The sequence below is a fragment of the Bufo gargarizans genome, chromosome 2 (assembly GCF_014858855.1).
Source record: "Bufo gargarizans isolate SCDJY-AF-19 chromosome 2, ASM1485885v1, whole genome shotgun sequence".
In the NCBI taxonomy this organism is placed as follows: domain Eukaryota; kingdom Metazoa; phylum Chordata; class Amphibia; order Anura; family Bufonidae; genus Bufo; species Bufo gargarizans.
In genome coordinates this window covers 397,924,849-397,949,282 of record NC_058081.1, presented here as the reverse complement: position 1 = coordinate 397,949,282, position 24,434 = coordinate 397,924,849, and the positions used below count along the sequence as shown (strand labels likewise).

The 24,434-nt window shown below is 43.5% G+C and overlaps 2 protein-coding genes across 2 annotated transcripts in view; both read right to left on the bottom strand.

Annotated features, from left to right (window-relative positions):
* The window catches only part of LOC122928227 (E3 ubiquitin-protein ligase RNF14-like), a 165,497-nt gene that overhangs the window by 92,244 nt on the left and 48,819 nt on the right, over nucleotides 1–24,434 (bottom strand). The window lies entirely within an intron of this gene.
* On the bottom strand, nucleotides 8,482–13,179 carry LOC122928226. The gene is made up of 2 exons (XM_044280846.1): nucleotides 11,427–13,179; nucleotides 8,482–8,981 (listed from the first exon to the last, which is right to left on the bottom strand). Exons 1-2 carry the CDS (start codon nucleotides 13,014–13,016, stop codon nucleotides 8,949–8,951), a joined length of 1,623 nt encoding a protein of 540 aa, XP_044136781.1. The 5' UTR covers nucleotides 13,017–13,179; the 3' UTR covers nucleotides 8,482–8,948.

Below are 24,434 nucleotides of genomic sequence, written 5' to 3'. Positions count from 1 at the left end.
GGGTAAGTAACTGGATGGTTTGATAGAAAACAGAGGGTGGTTATTAACGGTACACACAGATTGGGTCACTGTCACTAGTGGGGTGCCACAGGAGTCAGTATTGAGCCCTATTCTCTTTATTGTATTTATTAATGATCTTGTAGAAAGGATGCACAGTAAAATGTTAAAGGATAACTGTCTTTTTTATTTTATTTGCTACTTTATTAAAGCTAGGCATGTATACCTGAGTTAGTCTGTCAATGATTACAAAAGATCAGTAATTACCATATAATACCAGCTTTCATTAATATCTCCTGTCCCTTTCCATTGCTCCCTTAAAAGACCGTTGCTATGGCTCATCTATCTCTGGCTAGGAAGATAGAGGTGCGGTCCTTCACACTGCATGCCTGCATTAGGCTTCAGAGTGAGGAGGCGTGTCTCTCAGTAATCCAATCTGATTGGCTGGTAGGAAGCTGCTGGCTACAGCAAGTTTGTATGTGACCTGAGTGAATGCACTTTTGGCCTCAGAGAACTGGCAGAGGAGCCATCTTGAGAAGATCCTCATAATGTATGATTCAAAACAGCTGTAATAACTAAGGGGAAAATTCAAGGAAAACAGTGGCAAGTGACGAAACTAAAGATTGCTTTATGCATAATGCTGCTGCTGCAGTAACATATGCAGATGACACTAAACTGTGTAAAATTATTAACATGAAGGTGTACAGTAAACTGCTACAGATGGATCTGAATATATTGGAGGTTTGGGCAGAGAAGTGGCAAACGAGTTTTAACACTGACAAATGTAAAGTCATGAACATGGGAAGGTATAATACAAGTCACCAGTACCTACTAAATGGTAAAACACTGGGTAACACAAACATGGAAAAGGACTTAGGAATTTTAGTGGACAGCAAAGTAAACCTTAAAAAACAGTGTCAGACAGCTGCTGCCAAGGCCAATAAGATTATGGGGTGCAACAAAGGTCTCGATGCACGTGACGAGAACATAGTCCTGTCACTTTACAATACACTAGTCAGACAACAAATGGAGTTTTGTGTACAATTCTGGGCTCCTGTGAACAAGAAAGACATGGCAGAGCTGGAGAGGATTCAGAGGAGGGCAACTAAAGTAATAACTTGGGTGGGTGGACAACAGTACCCAGAAAGATTGTCCAAATTAGGGTTATTCAGTAAAAAAAAAAGAAGGCAACTAAGGGGCGATCTAATAGCTATGTATATATACATCAGGGGACACTACATATATCTCTCCAATGATGCATTTTTTTCCCCAGGACTGTGACGAGGGGACATCCTCTGTGTCTAGAGGAAAGTCTTCTACACAAGAGTAGAAGAGGATTCTTTACAGGAAGGGAAGTGGAACTCTCTCCCAGAAGAGGTGGTGATGGTGAACTCACTAAAAGAGTTCAAGATGTACCTGGATTATTTCTGAAGTGTAATAATATTACAGGTTATAGTGTTGTTATTAGATTTCTGGGTTATTGATCCAGGGATTTATTGTGAGTGGAGTGAAGAAGGATTTTTCTACCCCTAAAATGATTAAAATAGTTTTCACCTAATGGGGTTTTTGCCTTCCTCTGGATCAACCTGCAGGATAACAGGCTGAACTGGATGGATGGATGTAACGGGAGATGGTTACTGAAAATAAGAAACAGGCAGAGCTACTAAATGGTTTTTGAGCTCTGTATATACAAAAGAAGAGAAAGAAGTTGATGTCGTTGGTGCAAGAGCTGTTAGCAAATCCAGTAATATACTCAACTGGCTAACTGTAGATATGGTCCAGGTTAAGTTCTGGGTTCAGATGGATTACACCGAAGAGTTCTTAAAGAGCTCAGTACTGCTGTGCCCCTGTTCATAGCTTTTGGAGATTCTCTAGGGACTGGAACAATGCCAAGTGACTGGCACAAGGCATATTTAAAAAGGGCCCTAGGTCCTCAAGTAATTATAGACCAGCAAGCTTAACTTCTGGAAGGACTCTTAAAGGAATATATACAGGAGTATGTGAATGTTAATAATATAATTGATATCCAGCACGGGTACCAAGGACAGAAGTTGTCATACTAATCTGATTTGTTGTTATGAGGAGTGAGTGAAAGCCTAGAAAGAGGGGCGGCTGTGGATGTAGTGTTTTTGGTCTTTGCAAAGACTTTTGATACTGTCCCTCATAGATGTTTAGTAGGTAAAATAAGATCTATAGGCTTAGAAAGTAACGTTTGTAATTGAATTGAAAACTCGCTGAAAGACCGTGTCCAGACAGTTGTGGTAAATGATTCCTGCTTTGAATTGTCGGTGGTTATAAGGCTACTTTCACACTAGCGTTCGGGCGGATCCGTTCTGAACGGATCCGCCCATAATAATGCAGACGGAGGCTCCGTTCAGAACGGATCCGTCTGCATTATATTAGCTAAAAAAAGCTAAGTGTGAAAATAGCCTGGGACGGATCCGTCCAGACTTTCAATGTAAAGTCAATGGGGGACGGATCCGCTTGAAGATTGAGCCACATTGTGGCATCTTCAAACGGATCCGTCCCCATTGACTTACATTGTAAGTCTGGACGGATCCGCACGCCTCCGCACGGCCAGGCGGACACCCGAACGCTGCAAGCAGCGTTCAGCTGTCCGCCTGTCCGTGCGGAGGCGAGCGGAGCGGAGGCTGAACGCCGCCAGACTGATGCAGTCTGAGCGGATCCGCCTCCATTCAGACTGCATCAGGGCTGGACGGCTGCGTTCGGGTCCGCTCGTGAGCTCCTTCAAACGGAGCTCACGAACGGAAACCCGAACGCTAGTGTGAAAGCAGCCTTAGTGGTGTACCCCAAGGTTCAGTGCTGCGACCCCTATTATTTAATTTATTAATGATATAGAGGATAGGATTAATAGCACTGTTTCTATTTTTGCAGATAACACAGAAATTGGTCCCATAGGAATGAATGGCAGAATGTTCAAAACTAGAGTGGGAGCTGAAAAATCAGGACATGATTTCTAAACTGCCACCACTCCCTCATTTTCAAGCCAACCTACACAAATCTTATATCAAAATGTTCAGCTATCCCTGCTGCCACAGCTAAGCCATAGTCCTGATAGTTTTCACAACATGACCATTTGTTTGCAACTCACGCCGCCCATTGACATTCATTAAAACTCCACTCTAGCCACCTCAAATTTAAAGGACAATTTCTAAACTGCGACTGTGCCTTCATTTTTAATATTTCAGAGAAATATGCATCAAAATGTAGATCTGGGTCTTGTGATTCTTACAATATAAATCTCTTCACTGCAGGATTTAAATTTTTAAACTACACCCGTTTGAAGATGGAAACCGTCAGTGAAGTGACCTCTCTTTACTGCTGGGACTGGGGTGTGCTTTCTATTGCTGTGTCTGTGCAGAAGTCTGAGGGGCTCTTGTCTCTATAGGAACAGAGGTGGGCGGGGATGTCATGTGACTACTCCTCTGAAGATGCCTGCTGCAGTGCATGCTGGGATATTTACTTTCACTTTACAGCTGCTCCGCCCACACAGCCTGTCTGAGGAAGCTCCTCAGGGGAACATGTCATGGTGAACAGATTAGAAAAATTACATATAGCCAGCACATTTAGCATGATATAAATACTTCATTGTTTGGGCTATTTTTGATACTGAAGGTGGCCAACCCCTTTAAAAGTTTGGAAATAAGTTTTATACAGTAGAGAGTATTTGAGGTGTTTCAACTAGCTACATTTACAAAATTAGAGCTGTGTGAATATCATCATGCCATCTAAAGGAAAGAGATCTAAAGATGCTGGACTAAACTGGACTTTTCATACCTTTTCGGGATTCAGAGCCCCACAGCAGCATGGTGGAAATGGAGGTTTGTGACATTCGGGATCCAGAGCCCCACAGCAGCATAGTGGAAATGGAGGTTTGTGACATTCGGGATCCGGAGCCCCACAGCAGCATAGTGGAAATGGAGGTTTGTGACAGTGAATGTGCCCAGGAGGTACATAGTGAACCTGTGGTGTCATTCCCAGGTTCAACTCAGTGTCAAGTTCAAGAGCACAGTGACAGTGTGATGGGCACTTCTGAAAACCATGGCATGCAAGAACCATGTGTACCAAGTGAGATATCTGTGCAGGCATCATTTCATCAGGGTCATCATGGCTATGGAAGGTTAAGGAACAAACAGTGTACATGCATGGCTCTGACATTTTTGGTATACCACAGTGAGCTTGATGATGTGAGGAAGGATGATCTTGATCAAATACTGAAGAAGGGCAACAGAAGACATGTCCCACAGTCAGTGGTTCTCCATAATTCATTTGCAGCACTCTCAGAATGTAAGGACAACATGGATATGGACTCAAGCACAGAGGGTGAGAAACCATCGACTCCTATGTCTAATGTATGCAAGACTGCAGCCAAGGACAAAAAAGATAAAGTGAAGTCTCAAAGGAAGCAGCTGTTGCTGGGTGATTCAATCATAAGAAGTGTGGAGCTTAAAGAAAATGGTTTTGTGAGATGTCTTCCTGGGGCTACTGCTAGAAGAGATAGAAGACGTATTATTAATATTGTTAAGCAAGCAAAGCAGGAAGGGGAAGTGGATGTTCTTGTCCATCTAGGGACAAATGACCTGGCTTGCAATGAAGTGTCAGAGGTGAAAAAATCTTTTATCACACTTGGTAATGACGTACAGGATTTTGCATCCACCATTTCATTTTCTGAAGTTCTGCCTGTGCATAATGTTCAGAATGATAGGCAGAGGTGCATAAAGGAGTTCAACATATGGCTTGGTAAATGGTGTCAAGAGCAAGGATTTGGCTTTGTTTCTCATGATAGCTCTACTTGGAATAGAAAGGAACTGTACAAAAAAGATGGTTTGCATCTTTCTCTCAAAGGAACAAATGTACTTAGTGAACAACTCCAAGAATTTGCGAAAGAGTATTTAAACTAGGAAGGGGGGGGGGCAAAAGAGTGAAAATAAAAGAGTCCAATTGCCCCCCGAAACAATGCCAGAACAGGTCAGAAGCACAGAGGTTAAGAAATGATAAGCTCAGAGTCCTGTCTACAAATGCTCGCAGTTTAGATAAAAAAATCAATGAACTTGGGTCAATAATGGCATCTGAGAATGTAGATTTAGTGGCTGTTACGGAGACATGGTTTAATGAAAGAAATGACTGGGACATAACCATACCAGGGTACTCTTTATACAGAAGAGACAGAGAAGGCAAGAAAGGAGGAGGAGTGGCCCTGTATGTGAAAGATAGCATTAAATCTAACCTAATACAAGTTGGTGAGGCAAACATAGAGTCAGTTTGGGTTACGTTGCAGTTTGCTAATCATGCAGTAACTTGTGTAGGTGTGATATATAGACCACCTGGTCAAGTTAAAGAACTAGATGATCTACTAGTTGAAGAAATAGCTAAAATGACAATGAAAGGAGAAGTTATCATTATGGGAGATTTCAATCTTCCAGATATAAACTGGAAAACCAAAATAGCAAGTTCTACCAGGAATACAGATATTCTAAATTCCCTACTGGGGTTATCCCTACAACAAATGGTTGAGGAGCCAACCTGGAGGGAGGCCATTTTGGATTTGGTATTCACAAATGGGGATTCGGTATATGATGTCATTGTAGGCGAAACCTTGGGATCTAGTGATCACCAGTCAGTGTGGTTTAATATAAGAACTGTGAAAGAGTCCCACCACACAAAAGAAAAAAATTTGGATTTTAGAAAAACAGACTTTTCAAAAATGAAATTAGTCATAAATGAGTCCTTATCAGACTGGAACGGATTACATGGAGTCCAGGAGAAATGGGACTACTTAAAAGGTGCATTATTGAAGGCAACAGAAAATTGCATTAGACTTGTCAGTAAAAGCAAAAAAAGGAAGAGACCACTGTGGTACTCAGCAGAAGTGGCCCAAATCATTAAAAATAAAAAGCTAGCATTTTGTAATTATAAAAAAACCCAGAGCAATGAAGATAAGGAAATCTACAAGATTAGGCAGAAAGAGGCCAAGCAAGTTATAAGAACTTCTAAAGCGCAGGCAGAAGAAAAACTAGCTCAGTCTATGAAAAAAGGGGATAAGACATTCTTCAGATATATAAATAAAAAAGGAAATTAAAACAAGGAATAACTAAATTAAAAACAAAGGACGGAAGGTATGTAGAAGAGAATAAAGGGCTAGCCGACTGCCTTAATGAATACTTCTGTTCAGTTTTTACAAAAGAAAAAGGAGAAGGACCTCCACTAGAAAGGATGACTAATAAATCGTTTGATGCATGTGTCTTTACAGAGGAAGATGTTCTAAGTTTGCTGTCTAAAGTGAAGACAAATAAGTCACAGGGGCCTGATGAGATACACCCAAAATTATTAAAAGAGCTTAGTGGTGAGCTGGCAAAACAGATTTATTTAACCAATCATTAGTAACAGGAGTCGTCCCGGAAGATTGGAAATTGGCAAATGTTGTGCCCATTCACAAGAAAGGTAGTAGGGAGGAATCGAGCAACTACAGACCAGTGAGTCTGACATCAAAAGTAGGCAAATTAATGGAAACCCTATTAAAGGATAGGATTGTGGAACATCTAAAATCCCATGGATTGCAAGATGAAAAACAACATGGGTTTACTTCAGGGAGATCATGTCAAACAAATCTTATAGATTTTTTTGACTGGGTGACTAAAATAATAGACGGTGGAGGTGCAGTAGACATCGCATATCTAGATTTTAGTAAGGCTTTTGACACTGTCCCACATAGAAGACTTATCAATAAACTGCAGTCATTGAGCATTGACTCTCATATTGTTGAGTGGATTAGGCAGTGGCTGAGTGACAGACAACAGAGGGTTGTAGTCAATGGAGAACATTCAAAACAAGGTCATGTTACCAGTGGGGTTCCACAGGGATCTGTACTGGGACCAATTTTGTTTAATATCTTCATAAGTGATATTGCAAAAGGCCTCGATGGTAAGGTTTGTCTTTTTGCTGATGACACAAAGATATGTAACAGGGTTGATGTTCCTGGAGGGAAACGCCAAATGGAAAAGGATTTAGGAAAACTAGAAGAATGGTCAGAACTCTGGCAACTGAAATTTAATGTGGATAAGTGCAAGATAATGCACCTGGGGTGTAAAAACCCAAGGGCAGAATATAGAATATATCATACAGTCCTGACCTCAGTATCTGAGGAAAGGGATTTAGGAGTAATTATTTCAGAAGACTTAAAGGTGGGAAGACAATGTAATAGAGCAGCACGAAATGCCAGCAGAATGCTTGGATGTATAAGGAGAGGTATAAGCAGTAGAAAGAGTGAAGTGCTTATGCTGCTGTACAGAACACTGGTGAGACCTCACTTGGAGTATTGTGCGCAGTACTGGAGGCCATATCTCCAGAAGGATATAGATACTCTAGAGAGAGTTCAGAGAAGAGCTACTAAACTAGTGCATGGATTGCAGGATAAAACTTACCAGGAAAGGTTAAAGGACCTTAATATGTATAGCTTGGAAGAAAGAAGAGACAGAGGGGAGATGATAGAAACTTTTAAATACATAAAGGGAATCAACTCGGTAAAGGAGGAGAGCATATTTAAAAGAAGAAAAACTACCACAAGAGGACACAGTTTTAAATTAGAGGGGCAAAGGTTTAAAAGTAATATAAGGAAGTATTACTTTACTGAGAGAGTAGTGGATGCATGGAATAGACTTCCTGCAGAAGTGGTAGCTGCAAATACAGTGAAGGAGTTTAAGCATGCATGGGATAGCCATAAGGCTATCCTTCATATAAGATAGGGCCAGGGACTATTCATAGGATTCAGATATATTGGGCAGACTAGATGGGCCAAATGGTTCTTATCTGCCGACACATTCTATGTTTCTATATTGTATGGCACAACAATAAAACAGCTAAAACGAAGAAATGTCGATCAGCACCAACACTTGACAATGGAAGGAGTACCCCTCAGAGTCAACACTGACAAATATGAGTATAACCTTGTTAAATCTCCAGTGTTTTGGGGATGTGTGAGAGCCACGTTAGACGGTGACTGTAGCGGAGAGCTGATATTCCACAGCCAATCTCCACCTAAGATCCCAGTGAGGCTCAGGAACAAGTATCATAAATCCATAGAGTAGTAATTCCAGCAGGCAAAATAGTCCAATAATATCCCAACAGCAATCCCAATGACTGGACGACACACAGCATCAGGAGCAGAACTCACTTTATTTGGACATGGCACACACTTTAAACCCCCCAACAGCCTTATTCACATACAATGGGGCACATAGATGACCATGGTACAAGGAAGGGTGGGGACAGACAATAGCAAGGGCTGATGGGAGATGGAGGAGGGACAGAACAGCTAGATTACTGGTCTCTCAGTGTCCCTGAGACCACACCCTGCTGGGAAAAGAATGGGACAGGAAATAAAAAGGGGGAGGGGAGGAGGCACAGAAAAGCAATGCATCCAACACAGTAAACATTACAGTTTACAATACATAGCCATACAATCAACCGAATGTCGTCCTACATGATCCAAACAGGCCAGGCTAAATACAATCCGCTACACTGCTCCCCCTTGCCCACAAGCCGGCATACACAGTCTGATCCAGCACGGATCGGCTTGGGGATGTCCGGGGTGCTCACGGATCATTTCTCCAAATCAGTTTGTCTCGACAACCCGTCAGCGTTTCCATTTTGTTTGCCCGGGCGGTACTGAATATTAAAGTCAAAAGGCTGCAGCGCCAAACTCCAGCGCAGCAGCCTGGCATTGTCCCCAGCCACCCGGTTCAGCCATACTAACAGGTTGTGATCCGTGAGCAGGGAAAAAGCCTGTCCATATAAATACGGCTGTAACTTCTTTAGGGCCCACACCACAGCCAGGCATTCCTTCTCGATGGCGGCGTAGCTTACTTCTCTGGGTAACAGTTTGCGACTGATGTAAGCCACGGGGTGTTCTCCGCCATCGGCCCCAACTTGGCTCAGCACTGCCCCCAATCCAAACATAGAAGCGTCTGTGTGAACAAGAAAACGTTTAGTTGGATTGGGAGCTGCCAAGACAGGGGCATTAATAAGTGCATTTTTCAGATGTTGGAAGGCCTGCTCACACTCCGGGGTCCAGGTTACTTGGCGGGGAAGGTTCTTACGGGTCAGGTCAGTAAGGGGTTTGGCCAGGGCGCTATAATTGGGGACAAACTTTCTGTAATATCCTGCGGTCCCTAGAAATGCCAACACCTGAGTCTTAGTCCTAGGGGTAGGCCATTGGGCTACAGCCTCTACTTTGGCTGGTTCTGGCTTCTGTTTCCCACAACCCACTCGATGGCCCAGGTACTGTACCTCGGCCATTCCTATACTGCATTTGGCCGGTTTCAACGTCAAACCGGCCTCCCTAATCCTGTCTAGAACCGCTCCTATATGGGTTAAGTGCTCCTGCCAGGTATTGCTAAAAATTGCAATATCGTCGAGGTAGGCACAGGTGTAGTCCTGGAACCCATCTAGAAGTCGGTCCACCATCTGCTGGAACGTAGCCGGAGCGTTTTTCATCCCAAATGGCATAACCTTAAAGTGGTATAGGCCGAATGGGGTGACAAAGGCTGACTTATGGATGGCGTCCGGAGCCAGGGGTATCTGCCAGTACCCCTTACACAGATCAATAGTAGTGAGGTATTGGCCTCTGGCCATCCGGTCTAGCAGTTCATCTATCCTGGGCATCGGATAAGCGTCTGATACAGTCTTTTCATTCAACCTCCGGTAGTCTACGCAGAAGCGGGTTGTACCGTCCCGCTTTGGTACGAGGACTACCGGAGATGCCCATGGGCTGTCTGAGGGCTCAATCACCCCCAGCTGGAGCATCTCGTCGATCTCCTTACGCATATTCTCTCGCACCGCTTCAGGGATGCGGTACGGGGTCTGGCGCATGGGTAGTTGCCCGGGGGTTTCTACTCTGTGAGTGGCCAGAGGAGTATACCCAGGCACATTGGAGAAGGTCTCCTGCTTCTCTCTTAGCAGCTGTTGTACCTCGGTACGTTCCTGTGGGCTCAGCCGGTCCCCCAGTACAACTTCTCCTAAATCCCCAGACAGCTGACCGTCCCCCAGTAGATCTGGCAGGGGAAGACTGTCAAACTCTTCAGAGCTGGGTGCACAAATAGCGGTCACCTCTTCTGAGCGTTCCTGGTAGGGCTTCATCATGTTCACATGGAGCATTCGTCGCCCTCCGGTCCCTGCGCAGGGGCCAATTATATAAGTGGTGTCACATCTCTGTTCCACTACTTTATAAGGGCCTTGCCAGGCGGCCTGTAACTTATCATGTCGGACAGGTTTCAAAATTAAAACTTTCTGCCCAACCTGGAAGCTACGGTCCCTGGCGCCCCGATCGTACCATGTGCGCTGGCGCGTCTGAGCCGCCTGGAGGTTTTCCTTTACCGTCTTGGTTAGAGCTTCCAAGCGATCTCGGAGCGCCAACACATATGGTACAATGGGGGTGCCGTCTGCGCTCCTGTCTCCCTCCCAATGCTCTCTAATTAAGTCCAGCGGTCCCCTTACTCTCCTCCCGAACAACAATTCGAATGGGGAGAATCCTGTGGATTCCTGCGGCACCTCCCGGTAAGCAAAGAGGAGGTGAGGCAGGAATCGTTCCCAGTCTCGGTGGGTCTCAGCAAAGGTTCGGAGCATTTGTTTTAAGGTGCCATTGAACCGCTCGCAGAGCCCGTTGGTTTGAGGATGGTAGGGGGCACTGATTATAGGTCTGATTTAGCAAAATTTCCAGAGGTGCTGGGTGACCTCTGCAGTGAATTGAGTACCCTGATCCGAGATGATCTCCCTGGGTAATCCCATCCGGGAGAAAATCTGCATCAGGGCCTCTGCCACGGTTTCTGCATGGATGTTTGTCAAGGCTACGGCCTCTGGGTAGCGAGTGGCGTAATCCACCACCGTCAAAATATACCTCTTGCCAGAGGGGGTAGGTTTCCGGAGGGGACCTACTATATCTACGGCTATTCTATGGAACGGTTCCTCAATTATAGGTAGCGGGTGTAACTTTGCTTTCCGCCGGTCCCCCCTCTTCCCTACCCTCTGGCACGTATCACAGGTGCTGCAATATTTGCGTACTCCCTGGCTAATTCCTGGCCAAAAGAAACTTTGGGTCAGCCGATATCTAGTATGACTGACCCCAAATGTCCGGATAACGGAATATCGTGCGCTATCCGGAGCAGTTCGGCTCGGTACCTCTGTGGTACAACTAGCTGTCTCATAACGATCGGGTCTGACCCAGCTACCTGCTTGTCTGACTCCCTGTATAATAGCTGCCTATCCCATACAAATCTTTCCCCCTCCGCCCCCGGTTGGTCAGAGGTGACTTTGTCTCTATATACCTGTAGAGTAGGGTCAGTGATCACCTCTGCCGCAAATTCGTCAGGAGGGGCCCAAGGGACACAGTCTAGGGAAGGGGAAGGTTGTCTTACCTGGACCTCCGGCAGTGTGTTGTAGTCCTGGGTGCGGGCCTGTTGCCTGGTGACCACTGGATGTGCTTCCTCAGTGGTTGTGGTTTGTGGCTCAAATGCAGATGTGAGCTTTCCCAGGTCATTTCCCAGTATCACCTCTGCGGGTAATTGGGGCATCAACCCCACCTCCACAGTCCCTGACCCCGCACCCCAATGCAAATGAACCCTTGCTGTATTCAGCCGATATACGGCTCCCCCAGCAACCCTGACAGCCACAGTCTTATTGGTTTTAGCTTTGTCCGCGACCAAGTGGCTTTGGACCAAGGTTATGGTTGCTCCCGAATCTCTGAGTCCCTGCAAAGGTTTCCCCTCCAGGTATACTGTTTGCCTGTGGTGCTGCCGATTATCCGCCTGTGCTTGTAGTGGGTTGGCTTCGTGGAGTACTTCCCACTGTTCTATAGTGGTGACTGGAACTGCAGAGCCATAAGCGGTGGGTGTCTCCTCCTGATAGTGGTGTGCTGCTGCTCTCGGTGGTGGTCCTGGTCGAATCGAGGTGGATCGGTCTCTAAGCTCCAGGCATTTCCGCTTGTAGTGTCCCCACCTCTGGCACTGGTGGCATTGCACAGAGGAGGGTGGGCGAAACCTCGGTTGAGCCGCTGTAGGAGCTGGTGGGGGTAGCGGTCTCAGTGGTGTGTTGGTGCTAGCTGAAAATTGGTTTCCCCCTAGAGGTCGCACAGCTGGTTTAACACCCACAAGCTTGTGCTGCCTGCGGGCATCCATATAGTCATCGGCCTTTTTAGCTGCTTCTGTGATAGACGTGGGGTTACGGTCTCTCACCCATTCCTGCAGGTCTGCGGGTATCCCATCATAGAACTGTTCTAGCAGCAGCATTTGTAATAGGTCCTCCATGGACTGTGCCTGGTTCGCCTGTACCCATCCGAGGGCTGCCCTTTGTAAACGGCAAGCCCATTCTGCATGCAAGTCTTTTTCAGCTTTTTTCAATTCCCTGAACCGTCTCCGGTATGCCTCTGGTGTCATAGCATATCGGGCCAGGATAACCTCTTTGACACGGCTGTAATTCCTAATTTCCGTATCTGGTATCGTACGGTAGGCTTCAGCTGCCCTCCCAGTTAACCGTCCTGCTAAGATGGGTACCCAATCTTCCATATGTATTTTATGTAACGTGCATAGTCTTTCAAAGTCTTGGAGGAATGCATCTATATCTTCCTCCGCTTCTACATACATTTTAAATGCCTGGTATGGAATTTTTGGCTTACCCTCTTGCACCATAGACACTGCTGGGCTTGGTGTTTGTGGTCTCCTTTGCCGCGTTATAAATTCTTGAACCTCTGTCATTGTCTTGGAGATAATTTCCACTGGTGGGTTCTCCCCATAAAATGACAATCTGAATAAGAGGTGCCTTTGGAACTCTGCTTGCTCTGTTCCGTCTGTCTCGTCCCTCTGTGCAGTGACCGAATCATCCTCTGTTCGGATTTCTGCCATTATTTCAGAGATAAGTGTTGCCTTTGTTTTGTTGCTGGCTGAAATACCTCTTGCTTCCAGAAGATCTTTAAGTGTGGATCGTTTTAAAGTGGAGTAATCAATCTCCATTAATCCTTGTTCCTCTGTGAGTCTGGATCCCAGCGCTGCCAACCAATGTAGCGGAGAGCTGATATTCCACAGCCAATCTCCACCTAAGATCCCAGTGAGGCTCAGGAACAAGTATCATAAATCCATAGAGTAGTAATTCCAGCAGGCAAAATAGTCCAATAATATCCCAACAGCAATCCCAATGACTGGACGACACACAGCATCAGGAGCAGAACTCACTTTATTTGGACATGGCACACACTTTAAACCCCCCAACAGCCTTATTTACATACAATGGGGCACATAGATGACCATGGTACAAGGAAGGGTGGGGACAGACAATAGCAAGGGCTGATGGGAGATGGAGGAGGGACAGAACAGCTAGATTACTGGTCTCTCAGTGTCCCTAAGACCACACCCTGCTGGGAAAAGAATGGGACAGGAAATAAAAAGGGGGAGGGGAGGAGGCACAGAAAAGCAATGCATCCAACACAGTAAACATTACAGTTTACAATACATAGCCATACAATCAACCGAATGTCGTCCTACATGATCCAAACAGGCCAGGCTAAATACAATCCGCTACAGTGACAACCAAGGTTGTTTTGTTGACCCCCTCCACAAGACTTCAGTGCCTTAATGTAGATGTTACACATGCACTTTTTATAGTAGTGCCATATTGCATTGCATTGTTCAGAGATAAGTCTGGGAGCTATAGACTGTTTGACATAGTCAAAATAAGGATGGACTTCCTGCCACTGGAAAAGGAAAAGCTGTTATCTCACTTTTACACATTTGAGTGATATGGGGGCAAGGATTTATAAGTTGTATGAATTGCTCCTTACATACACCAGAGGCCCTATTGATGGACTGCAGTATGACTTCATGCCAATCTCATTTCATCATGCAAGACATATGTCAGATGGTTTGCTGTCCCCACCAGTGCAATCTGACAAACCACATAATGAAAAGCATGTAACATAGTACATAAGGCCGAAAAAAGACATTTGCCCGTCATCCTGCAAGTTACACAGATCACCAAAGATGCAACACACACTGGATTCCAAGCCAGCAAGCATTCTCCACGGTCACTTGATGCAAAATCTTCACAGGGCATAATGAAGAACAGTGAGACATTATCCAAATTAAATGTACAGCAACAACAGAAACTGAAGGCAAGACACAGAAATGAAAGAAGGCGTGGTTTCAAGGCTACAAAGATGTCTGTCACCAATAAGAAGAGGACATACATCACCAGCCGATACAGAGCAGATGCTGATTTTAAGTTGATACAGAAGCAATACTTCACCAGAAAATATGCAACAGGTGCATGTTTCAAGTTAAATCAGAAGCAATATACAAACAGCAAATATGTGACAGATGCCAATTTTAACTTGAAGAAGAAGCAATACATCACCAGAAAATATCATAATGATCCTGCTTTCAGAAAACGTCACTTGCAACAGTGCATGAGTTACATGAGAATGAAGCGTCACACTCAAGCAGAGTTTCGCATAATGCAGACAGCTATATCCACTTTCCATCAATGCATTAAAGCTGGGCCAACTTTTGTGTGCACAATTTGTCATTGCACCCTTTCCCCTAACCAAGTGAAACATTGCATTCACAGCAATTACAAGAAGAATCTACACATTGTTGCTGCCTGTTTGACAGGGAAATATGTCCATGTGTGCAACAATCACTGTCAAGGCCCTGAACAATGCACCATACCAGATGAAAGGACTAAAGAATGGATTTGTCACAACTGTGATTCACATTTAAAAGCAGGACACAAATCAGCCATCGCTGTGGCTAACAACATGGAGCTGGCTCCCATTCCCCCCAGAGCTCTGCGATTTGAATGTGCTGGATAGAAAACTTTTGGCCAAAATACTGCCATTTGCCAAGATCATCACACTTCCCAAAGGTCGACGGGCAGCTATACACGGCGCTGTAGTGTGTGTGCCATCCGAGGTGGAAACCACGGTCAATACTCTACCAAGATCGCACAGCACATCCCAGTTACACAGATTAAAGCTGAAAAGACGTCTGACTTACAAAGGCCACCAGCTGTTTCACAATGTCAACATGAGAAATGTAGTAGTAGGTCTGTCAAAACTCATTGACACACTCTGACTACAGTGACATTTCAATCAGAGTGGATGAGACACAGGCTGATGATGATGATGATAATGATCATGGGATGAAACTTGACAGTTGTGATGACACTGAAATGATGGAGATACTTGAACACAACGAAAATTGTGATCTATCAGAGGTACAGTCTGCAGGTTTACCGGCTGCTTCTGAGCAACATGAAGGCCATGACCAACAACCTCCCAATGCAGAGGATGAGAAGGATGCACTAAGACCTGGAATTGGCCTAGACAGTTGTTTGCAGCCATCTGACCTTGGAGACGAAGCACTGACACACGGTGATGGAATATTCAGCATTGCACCTGCACTAGGAAACACACCTGTCAGCTTCTTTAAAGTTCCTAGGCTTGAGACAATGGCTTTCCCTGTTCATTTCCCTACTGGACAGAATACATTGGACCAGGCAAGACAAGTCAAACTTTGTCCAAGCATGTATTTCATTCAATGCAAGGCTTTTTTGTGTTAATATTTGTTTTGCAAGAGACACAAGCTACCTCTTCTTTGCGCAGTTTGTCACAGAGACACAGATGGCCAAAAGCAACATGTCCATCCAGTTAAGAAAAGGAAAACCCAATACCAGGGATGGATGGAAAATATCCAACAAGTAGATACAGGACAAGCGTGAGGTTGAGAGGTTGGTGCGAAACCGAGATGCCACAAGGTTCATGCAACCACTGATAGGGAGTCCAGCTTACTGGGATAAAAATCCTAAGAATTTGTTAGCCTTGGTCAGACAATTTGGTAAGCCAACTCTTTTTCTTACCTTCTCTGCTGCAGAATTCAGATGGCCAGAGATAATAACAGCAATAAAGCCGTAACAAGGTTAAAAGGTGGTTTTTGCAGAGCTAGATTGGGCTGAAAAGTGTGACATTCTTCGAGGCCAGTGACCACCATGCGCGTGTTTGACAAACAAGTTGATGCTCTGATGCAAGAGCTGCTGTTGGGTCCTGCACAGCCAATCGGTGAAGTTATCGATTATTTTTACCGGGTTGAATTTCAGGCGAGAGGGAGTCCTTATATACATTGTCTCTGTTGGGTAGCAGGAGCTCCTATATTTGGACAAGACAGGGATGACAAGGTTTGTGCCTTTATAGATCATAACATCTCATGCCAGCTGCCTGATGAAGCGAAACAAGCCTTACTTCACAGATTTGTAACAGAACTTCAAATGCACAGCAGATCTCATTCAAAATCGTGCAAGAAAGGTAACAGAGTATGCAGATTTGGATTTCCAAAGCCACCTGTTAGAAAAACAAGGATAACTTACCCGATGCCAGAAGAACTAGGAGATTGTGCAATGAAACTACAAGCAGCCAAAAACAAACTGAAACCAGTCTGGGATTTGCTTAATAACCCAAAAGTGCAGCTTGAAGACATGTCACAGCTACTGTCACAGTATGATATGACTTTGAATCAGTACAACTCGTACACTGAGGCATTGACCTCCTCAAGTGTAATTCTAATGAAGGACTGCTGGGTGAACAACAACAATCCACATTTGCTGACAGCCTGGAACGCCAACATGGACATCCAGTACATTCTTTTTTTTTTTTTTTTTTTTTTTGCTTTCAAAAAAAATTTATTGGGAAAACTACAAAACATTTGCAATAAAAAGTTTTTACAATCTCTCAATTCTTAGTGACCCAACTAATTATATATAAATATAAATATATTCAACTCGTCTTTTCATAACATTTAGAAAAACCCTCCCCTCCCTCCCCCCCGATTTGTGGTGCGTCAAAGTAGGACCCCTATATATAAAACAACTTGACCTCAGCTAATCAGACCTCCAACCACCCCATATCCTACTCCATTGGTATTCAATTTCTCTCCGTCTATATATAATTTTCTCGTAGTTCTTTACCTTATCAATTAAATTTATCCATGTATTTATGTCTGGGGTGGATCGGGCAAACCAGGTCCGACTGATCAAAACTCTAGCCAACATCAGTATTCTACTCAGGAAGATCTTTTGATACTTGTGATTTTTTAGTTTGGAAAGATCATTAAGAACAAATACTTGTGGTTCAAAAGGAATTCGAATTTTTAGTTTATACATAATACAATTATTGATACTATTCCAGTAATTTATAAGTTCTGGACAGGTCCATATCATATGGAGAAAGTCTGCTCCTACAGTGTCACATTTGGGACAGTTGGACGTGTCTCTTAACCCGCATTTATTCATCCATAGGGGAGTAATATATAATCTGTGGCAAATATAGAATTGTATTAGAACATGGTTAAAGTTCTGGGATAATAAAGATAAATTCCCAAAAATATTCTCCCACCCTTCTATTTGTAAATTCGGACAATCCACATCCCACGCTTTTTGTCCTGGTGAGTGTATATCACTAAACCGTACCTTAAGTAATAACTTGTATATATATGAAATTTTTATTCTAGAAAGTGTACCCCCTACCCAATCATTCAGAAAAGATGAATTATCTATATCCAACAACCGCTTATCATCCAAACTAGATAATACAGATCGCAATTGAAAATACCTAAACCATGAAAGATTTTTTATATTATGTGTCATTTCTATAAAGGGTTTAATTTCTCTATCTTTAACTACCTGTGAAATATATAAAATTTTATTCTTCTGCCAAAATGTGTCAGCTGCAATTTCATCCAGCCTTTGTAAATACCCATTATGCCAAAGAGGCGTAAATGTAAGTGAACCCTTAACCTTCAACCATGTCCTAGTTGTAGCCCACACCTTGAGGAGTAGTTTTATAGTCTCTTTATAGCCTTGCTCGTAACTCTTCAATAGGCCGGATTCCAACAAGGTAAAAATATTATTGTGAGCGTGACTAGATACCAACTTCCCCAGTAGTGCACTGTTCTCTGATTCATAGCACATCAATAACTGGGCTGCAATAAAATACCCCTTAAAGTAGGGGAGATTTAAACCCCCGCACTCCACTGATTTATACAAATATTCCAACTTAATTCGAACTCGCTTTCTTCCCCATATTAAATCATTAATTATTCTTTCCATAAGTTTAAAATGTTTGTCTTGTATCCAAATAGGTGTATTCCTGAGCACATAAAGAAATTGTGGTAATATCACCATTTTAACTAGTGAAACTCGATCAGCTCTAGATAGGGGAAGTTTCAGCCAGATTCCTATTTTAGCTCTAATCTTTACCATTATGGGGATCAAATTAAGTTCTAAAAAATTTTCGACCCGAGGCGATATAGTCAAACCCAAGTATTGAAAAGTATCAACAATATCCAACTGTGTAACAGGAACCTCTTTCTGTGGCAGGGGGTCTATTGGGAGCAGACTGGTCTTGGCCCAGTTTATAAGAAGACCGGACACCTCACCAAATACTTTAACCATTTGAATAACCCTAGGGAGAGTAGTTTCCGTATGATCTATAAAAAACAGAACATCATCTGCATATAATGAGATACGGTCTTGTATTCCTAGCGTACCAAATCCTTTAACCTGATCGTCCTGCCTGATGGCCATCGCAAGGGGTTCGATATACATATCGAATAATAAGGGAGATAGTGGGCAACCCTGACGGGTGCCTCTGTTTAAATCGATACTACTACTCAGAATTCCATTAAGACTCAATTTAGCCCTTGGGGATCTATACAATAACTTAAGAGTGCGTATAAACCTCTCTCCAAAGCCCATCCTAGCAAGAACCTTCCAGAGGAAACGCCACTCCACCCTGTCAAAGGCCTTAGAGGCATCCAATGACAGGATGGAGCGGGCGGTCCCCCCAGGGGCCTGGATATTAGAAAAGAGTCGCTGTAAATTATGATGTGTACCCTTGTTTTGAATAAAACCGCTCTGATCTGGATGGACAATGGAGGAGATGACCCTAGAAAGCCTTGTAGCAAGGACCCTCGCAAAAAGCTTTACATCTGCATTGAGCAGTGAAATTGGTCTATAAGATTCTAAATCTAAAGGGTCCTTGCCTTTTTTTGGAATTAGTATTATTGTGGCCTCCATCATTGAATCCGGCAGCATCCCATCCTCCATTGATTCAGCAAAGACCTCCAATAATCTAGGAAAGATACAGTCCCCGTATTTACTATAAAATTCATATGGAAGCCCGTCTGAACCCGGAGTAGAATTGGCTGAACATAGTTTAATGGCTCCCTCAAGTTCCTGAATTGAGACCTCCAATTCTAGTGCTTTCTTTTGCGTCTCAGAAATAGTTGAAAAGTTGATCCTATCTAGATAGAGATCTATCTTATCATCTGTAATATTAGAATCAGCCTTATACAGATCAAGAAAATAATCAAGAAAGGCCTTCTCCACCGGGCCCTGTCTAGTGACTATCCTACCATCCCTCACTCGAACCTTGTCTATATGTTTTTTAGGTTGTTGATTGGAGATTACTCTAGAGAGGAGTTTACCAGGTCGCCCAGACTCTGTGAAATATTTTTGCCCTTTAAAAAAAAGGTTCTGTTGGGCCTTATCCAATAAAAACTTAGCATATATTTGTGTGGCTTTTTGCATATTTTCCCTATTCTTCTCCGTCTTGTTTGTGTTGAAGGATTCTGTCGCCAACACTACCTGTTTTTCTAGATTTTTCTGTTTTTTTCCATATTCCCTTCTAAGGTTCGTGATATTGCTAACCATCAATCCCCTCATGTATGCCTTAAAGGTATCCCATACCACTTGAATTTTTGCTGAACCATAATTAATATCCCAGAATCGGCCTATTTCATTTCGAATTATTTCATGTGTCTTTATAACTGATAGCCAATAAGGGTTTAGTCTAAAGGAAGGTTTTGGTGTATATCTTTCCTGAGATAAGCATAATTCAAGTAATAGCGGAGAATGGTCAGATATTGACCTTGTTTCATATTTCATTCGCTTTATCAGTTTCACATATTTACTATTTATCAGTACAAGATCTATTCTGGACAACGATTTACCTGCTTTGCTAAAGCATGAAAAAACCCTTTTCCCCTGTCCCAGATGTTCCCAAGCGTCCTCAAATCCAGCCTCCAGGCAAAACCGTGCGAGGGGAGACCCCTGGACCGGACAGTCTCTCCCGGCACTCATAGAAACCCTGTCACGTAAAGGATCGATTACACAGTTAAAATCGCCAATAATCAATGTTGGACATTCTGGCCATTTATCCATGAATAATAGAAGAGAATTAAGAACCGAAAAGGAAAATGGCGGTGGGATATAGACAAAGGCCAAAATACATAGCTTTCCCCCTAACCTACAGTATAAAAAAATAAATCTCCCCTGTTGGTCGACAGAGGATGCCTCACAAACGAAGTCGATAAGTCTATGTATCAACACCGTAACACCTCTCGAATAATTGGAGAGGTTAGAATGATACGTATGCGCAGCCCATCCCCTGTCGACCACTCTAGTGGTCTCCTCAGTAAGGTGGGTCTCTAACAGACATACTATTGCTGGTAGATGGGCCTGAGTCAGGTCAAGAACCGCTTGTCTCTTACCTCTTTCTCCCAAACCACGTACATTCCAAGCAAAAATTCTAATCATCGTCATCAACAATGGTTAAATGGAGAAACAGGAAAGAGAAAGAAGAGAAAAAAAAAAAAGAAAAAAGTAATAAACTAAAAAAAAGGGAAACCACACCTACTTTGACGCACCACAACCCAACCCCACCCCCCCCCCCTCACCCCCCTCCCACAGGCAATCCACCACATATTGTAGTAGATTTCTTTCCTATGACCAACCCTCCACACTCCCCTCACTCAGCCACCCCCATTAAGAAGCAAAGAGAACTACATTTAGGGGTATAAGCCCCTTATAGTACAAGTTGTTCCCGCCAAATCATAACTCAATTGAATTATCGATTATTTCGGTCAAGCCAGTCCGCGGCTTCTTCTGAAGTGTCAAAAAAAAGGATTTTATCCTCAAAAACAATCCGCAATTTGGCTGGGAATATAAGAGAATATTTTATATCCCTTTCTCTTAGCCTCTTTTTAACAATCATAAATGTGCGTCTCTTTTCTTGTATTTCTTTCGAGAAATCGGGAAAAAAGGCCAGTCTAATCCCGTTGTACACAACCGGTGAGGATTCCCTCGCCCTTCTCAAGAGGACATCTCTGTCCCCTGTGGTCAATAACTTAGCAAGGAATGTCCGAGGTTGTCTCCCTGGAATTGGTTTTCCTCCTGGGACCCGATGAGCTCTTTCAATCATAAAAAGAGGAGAAAATGACTCTTTCCCAAAGTTCTCAAGAATTAATTTCTGTACAAATTGGGTTGGATTTTTCTCTTCCACACCCTCTGGAATCCCAATTATTCTCACATTGTATCTTCGTGACCTATCCTCAAGGTCCACTACCTTTTTCTTCAAGAGATTATATTCTGCTTTAAATGTGGAGACTTCCGTATTTATTTTTTTGGATTCATTCTGTATGAGGGTGACGGAACTTTCAAGGTTGTGGACTCTGTCTCGCATTTTTGACAAATCATCTTTTATTAGTCCCACATCAACTTGAATAAACCCAAGTTGGGTTGTGACCGCCTGTATTAAATCCCCGTTCTGTTTAACCGCTATGAGTATTTCTTCTAGCGGAGAAGAATTGTCATTAGGGATAACTTCCCCCATTATGCCGTCTTCTTCTTCGGGGTATCTAGCGACTTTTTGTGTTTCTAAGTCAGTTATCTCTGAGTCATCGTTTTTTTTTGCGAAAAATTCCTTTTGTCCGCCCCTCGTATTGACCCTAGGAGACCTCAGGAACTGGTCCAGTTTTGTTGGTTCAGCAGTTTTGGACCCGTGTTTCTGACCTGATAGATCAGTCGAGCGCCTAGGAGCTTTTGGGCCCCTGTCTTATTCCTTTTTTTTTTTTTTTTTTCTCCTCTCCTTTTTTCTTTCTTGCCCCTTATTCCGCCTCTTTCTCTCCTTTTAAGTATATATATTTTCTTTGCTCTCCTTCTTTCTCTTTTTTCTTTTTTTTTTTTTATTTTTTTTTTCTTTTCTTTTCTTTTCCCTTCTTCTTATCCCCCTTTTATTTTTACCTTTATTTTTTTCCACTCCTGTCTTGTTTATTCTTGTTTTCTTTTCTTCTCTCTTTTCCTTTTCTCCCCTTCCCTCCCTTCCTTTTTCCCTTTTCTCTATTATGTCCCCTCTTCTTTATACTCTTTCTCCTCTCTTTTTTTCTTTTCCTTCCTTCTCCTCCCTCCCCTTCTCCACCTTATGCTTTAGACTCTATAGTTCACTTTCTTATAATCATAGGCACCTCATTTTTTATTTTATCTTTTTCCCCTAAGGTATTAACACCAGCAGCCTATCAGAGTAGGATCAACAGAATTAGTCCCAGCAGTATAGAGGGGGGGGGGGGGGGGGGGGGGGGGGGGGGAAAAAAAAAAGGAAAAGGGGAAAACAATAATCAGGAGGGGAAAAAAAAAAAAAAAAAAATACTGGACAGAATCCAGAGACCCAAAACGGAATTAGTTGTATCTTAGACTTCATACATACAGGCCCCTTGAAGAGTCCTCCAACAAGTTATCAATCTCCAGCCCGGGTTAGTTAGAATCAGCAATCACAGCAATCACAGGGAGGTTAATCACCGCAGCATCAAAGAGAAGAGGGGGCAAGTCGGTAAAGGCTAAAAACACGAGGGAAGGACCAGATCATGTGGAAAAACGTAAGGAGAGAGCAAGCAAGGAGAATCGGCAACGGTCCTAAATATGTTTCTTCAGCTTGTCAGCTTGTCCAGAAAATCATCGAGTAAGGGAAACACAGGAGGGGAACAGCGGATCAACGGAAACCGGAGACACACTCCACAAAAGAACTCCACATACCGACCTGTTCACGACGGCACAGAAGGTAGGAGAGGAGGAAGCGGCAGGAGCGGCAGGAACGGCAAGATCGAAAACAGGCAGAAAAGCTGGCCCCACGTCCGAGCACAACCAATCCAGTACATTCTTGATGTATCACGTACATGTTGTCCTACATATCCAAGCCAGAACACGAGCTGAGTGACCATCTCAAAACAATAGTAAAAAAAAATGAGCCTAGAAACAGAGACAGAATAAGAAGAAATAAAATAAGTTCTTCAGGCTTATTCAAAACACAAAGAGGTCAGTGTGCAGGAGTTTGTGGCCCGTACATGCAGCCTGAAAATGAAGTCTTGCTCACGTGAGGTTGTTTTTCTGCCAACTGGTGACAACGCACTGAAAATGAGTCTCCCGCACAATGCATTGCAGAACAAACCAGCCGATTCTCTTAATGTGTGGATGACGAGTTTTGTCGACAAATACAAGAGCCAGACCCGAAACACCAGAGTTTGAGTCCATGTGTCTGGCAACAGAGCCAGACCCAAAACACCAGAGTTTGAATCCATGTGTTTGGCAGACTTTGCAACCCATTACAGGGTTTTCTATGGCAAGCAAAAGGAAGACGGCAAGCGTGTCAGCCTATTGAATGGAATGGGAATGATTCAAAAACACATGAGAGGGAAGCCTGCAATCATTAGGTACACATGCTTCTCAGAGAAGAAGGACCCTGAGAACTACTGCAGCAAACTGCTTAAACTCTACCTCCCCAGGAGCTTAACAGGAGAAGAAGCAATTCGAGCAGTGTCTGCAATTGTTACCAGCAACCAAAAGAAGTTCGAACACAACAAAATTGTGGAACAAGTCTTGGATGACTTTGTAAAAAACATCCCTGTTGAAGATGCTTGGAACACCTTTGCCCCAGAAGCTGAGTTGGATAGGTTGGAATGTATAGAGGAACGCAAAGAAGGGGAGCCACTTCATGAGAATCAACAAGATGATGTTCCAGAGTATATACCTCACAAGCAAACAGGTGGAATTGCGCTTAATGTAAAGGCCCCACAAATGTGCCCTGATTTCCTTTTGAAAATGTACAGAAACCTTAACCGGACACAAGTTCAGACATTCTACTCAGTTTGTGACTGGTGGACTAACTGTGTGCGTGGCCTGAATCCTGACCCATTCTATTACTTTGTCACTGGTGGTGGAGGGACAGGCAAATCACACCTGATAAAGTGCATCTATGCTGAGGCGACAAAGATACTCTGTAAACTTACCAGACTACGTGAGGAAGCAGACATATCCATGCCCAACGTAACTACATTTACAGGAACAGCAGCTTTCAACATTTCAGGCAACACTTTGCATTCTCTGCTGAAGTTGCCAAGAAGCTTGAAGCCACCCTACCAAGGACTTGGAAATCTCATAGATGAAGTGAGGGCACAGCTGTCAAATGCGGAGATCATTGTTATTTATGAGGTGTCAATGATTTCAAAGCCCCTGCTTGCCTACATCAACTGGAGATTCCAGCAAATCAAAGGCAG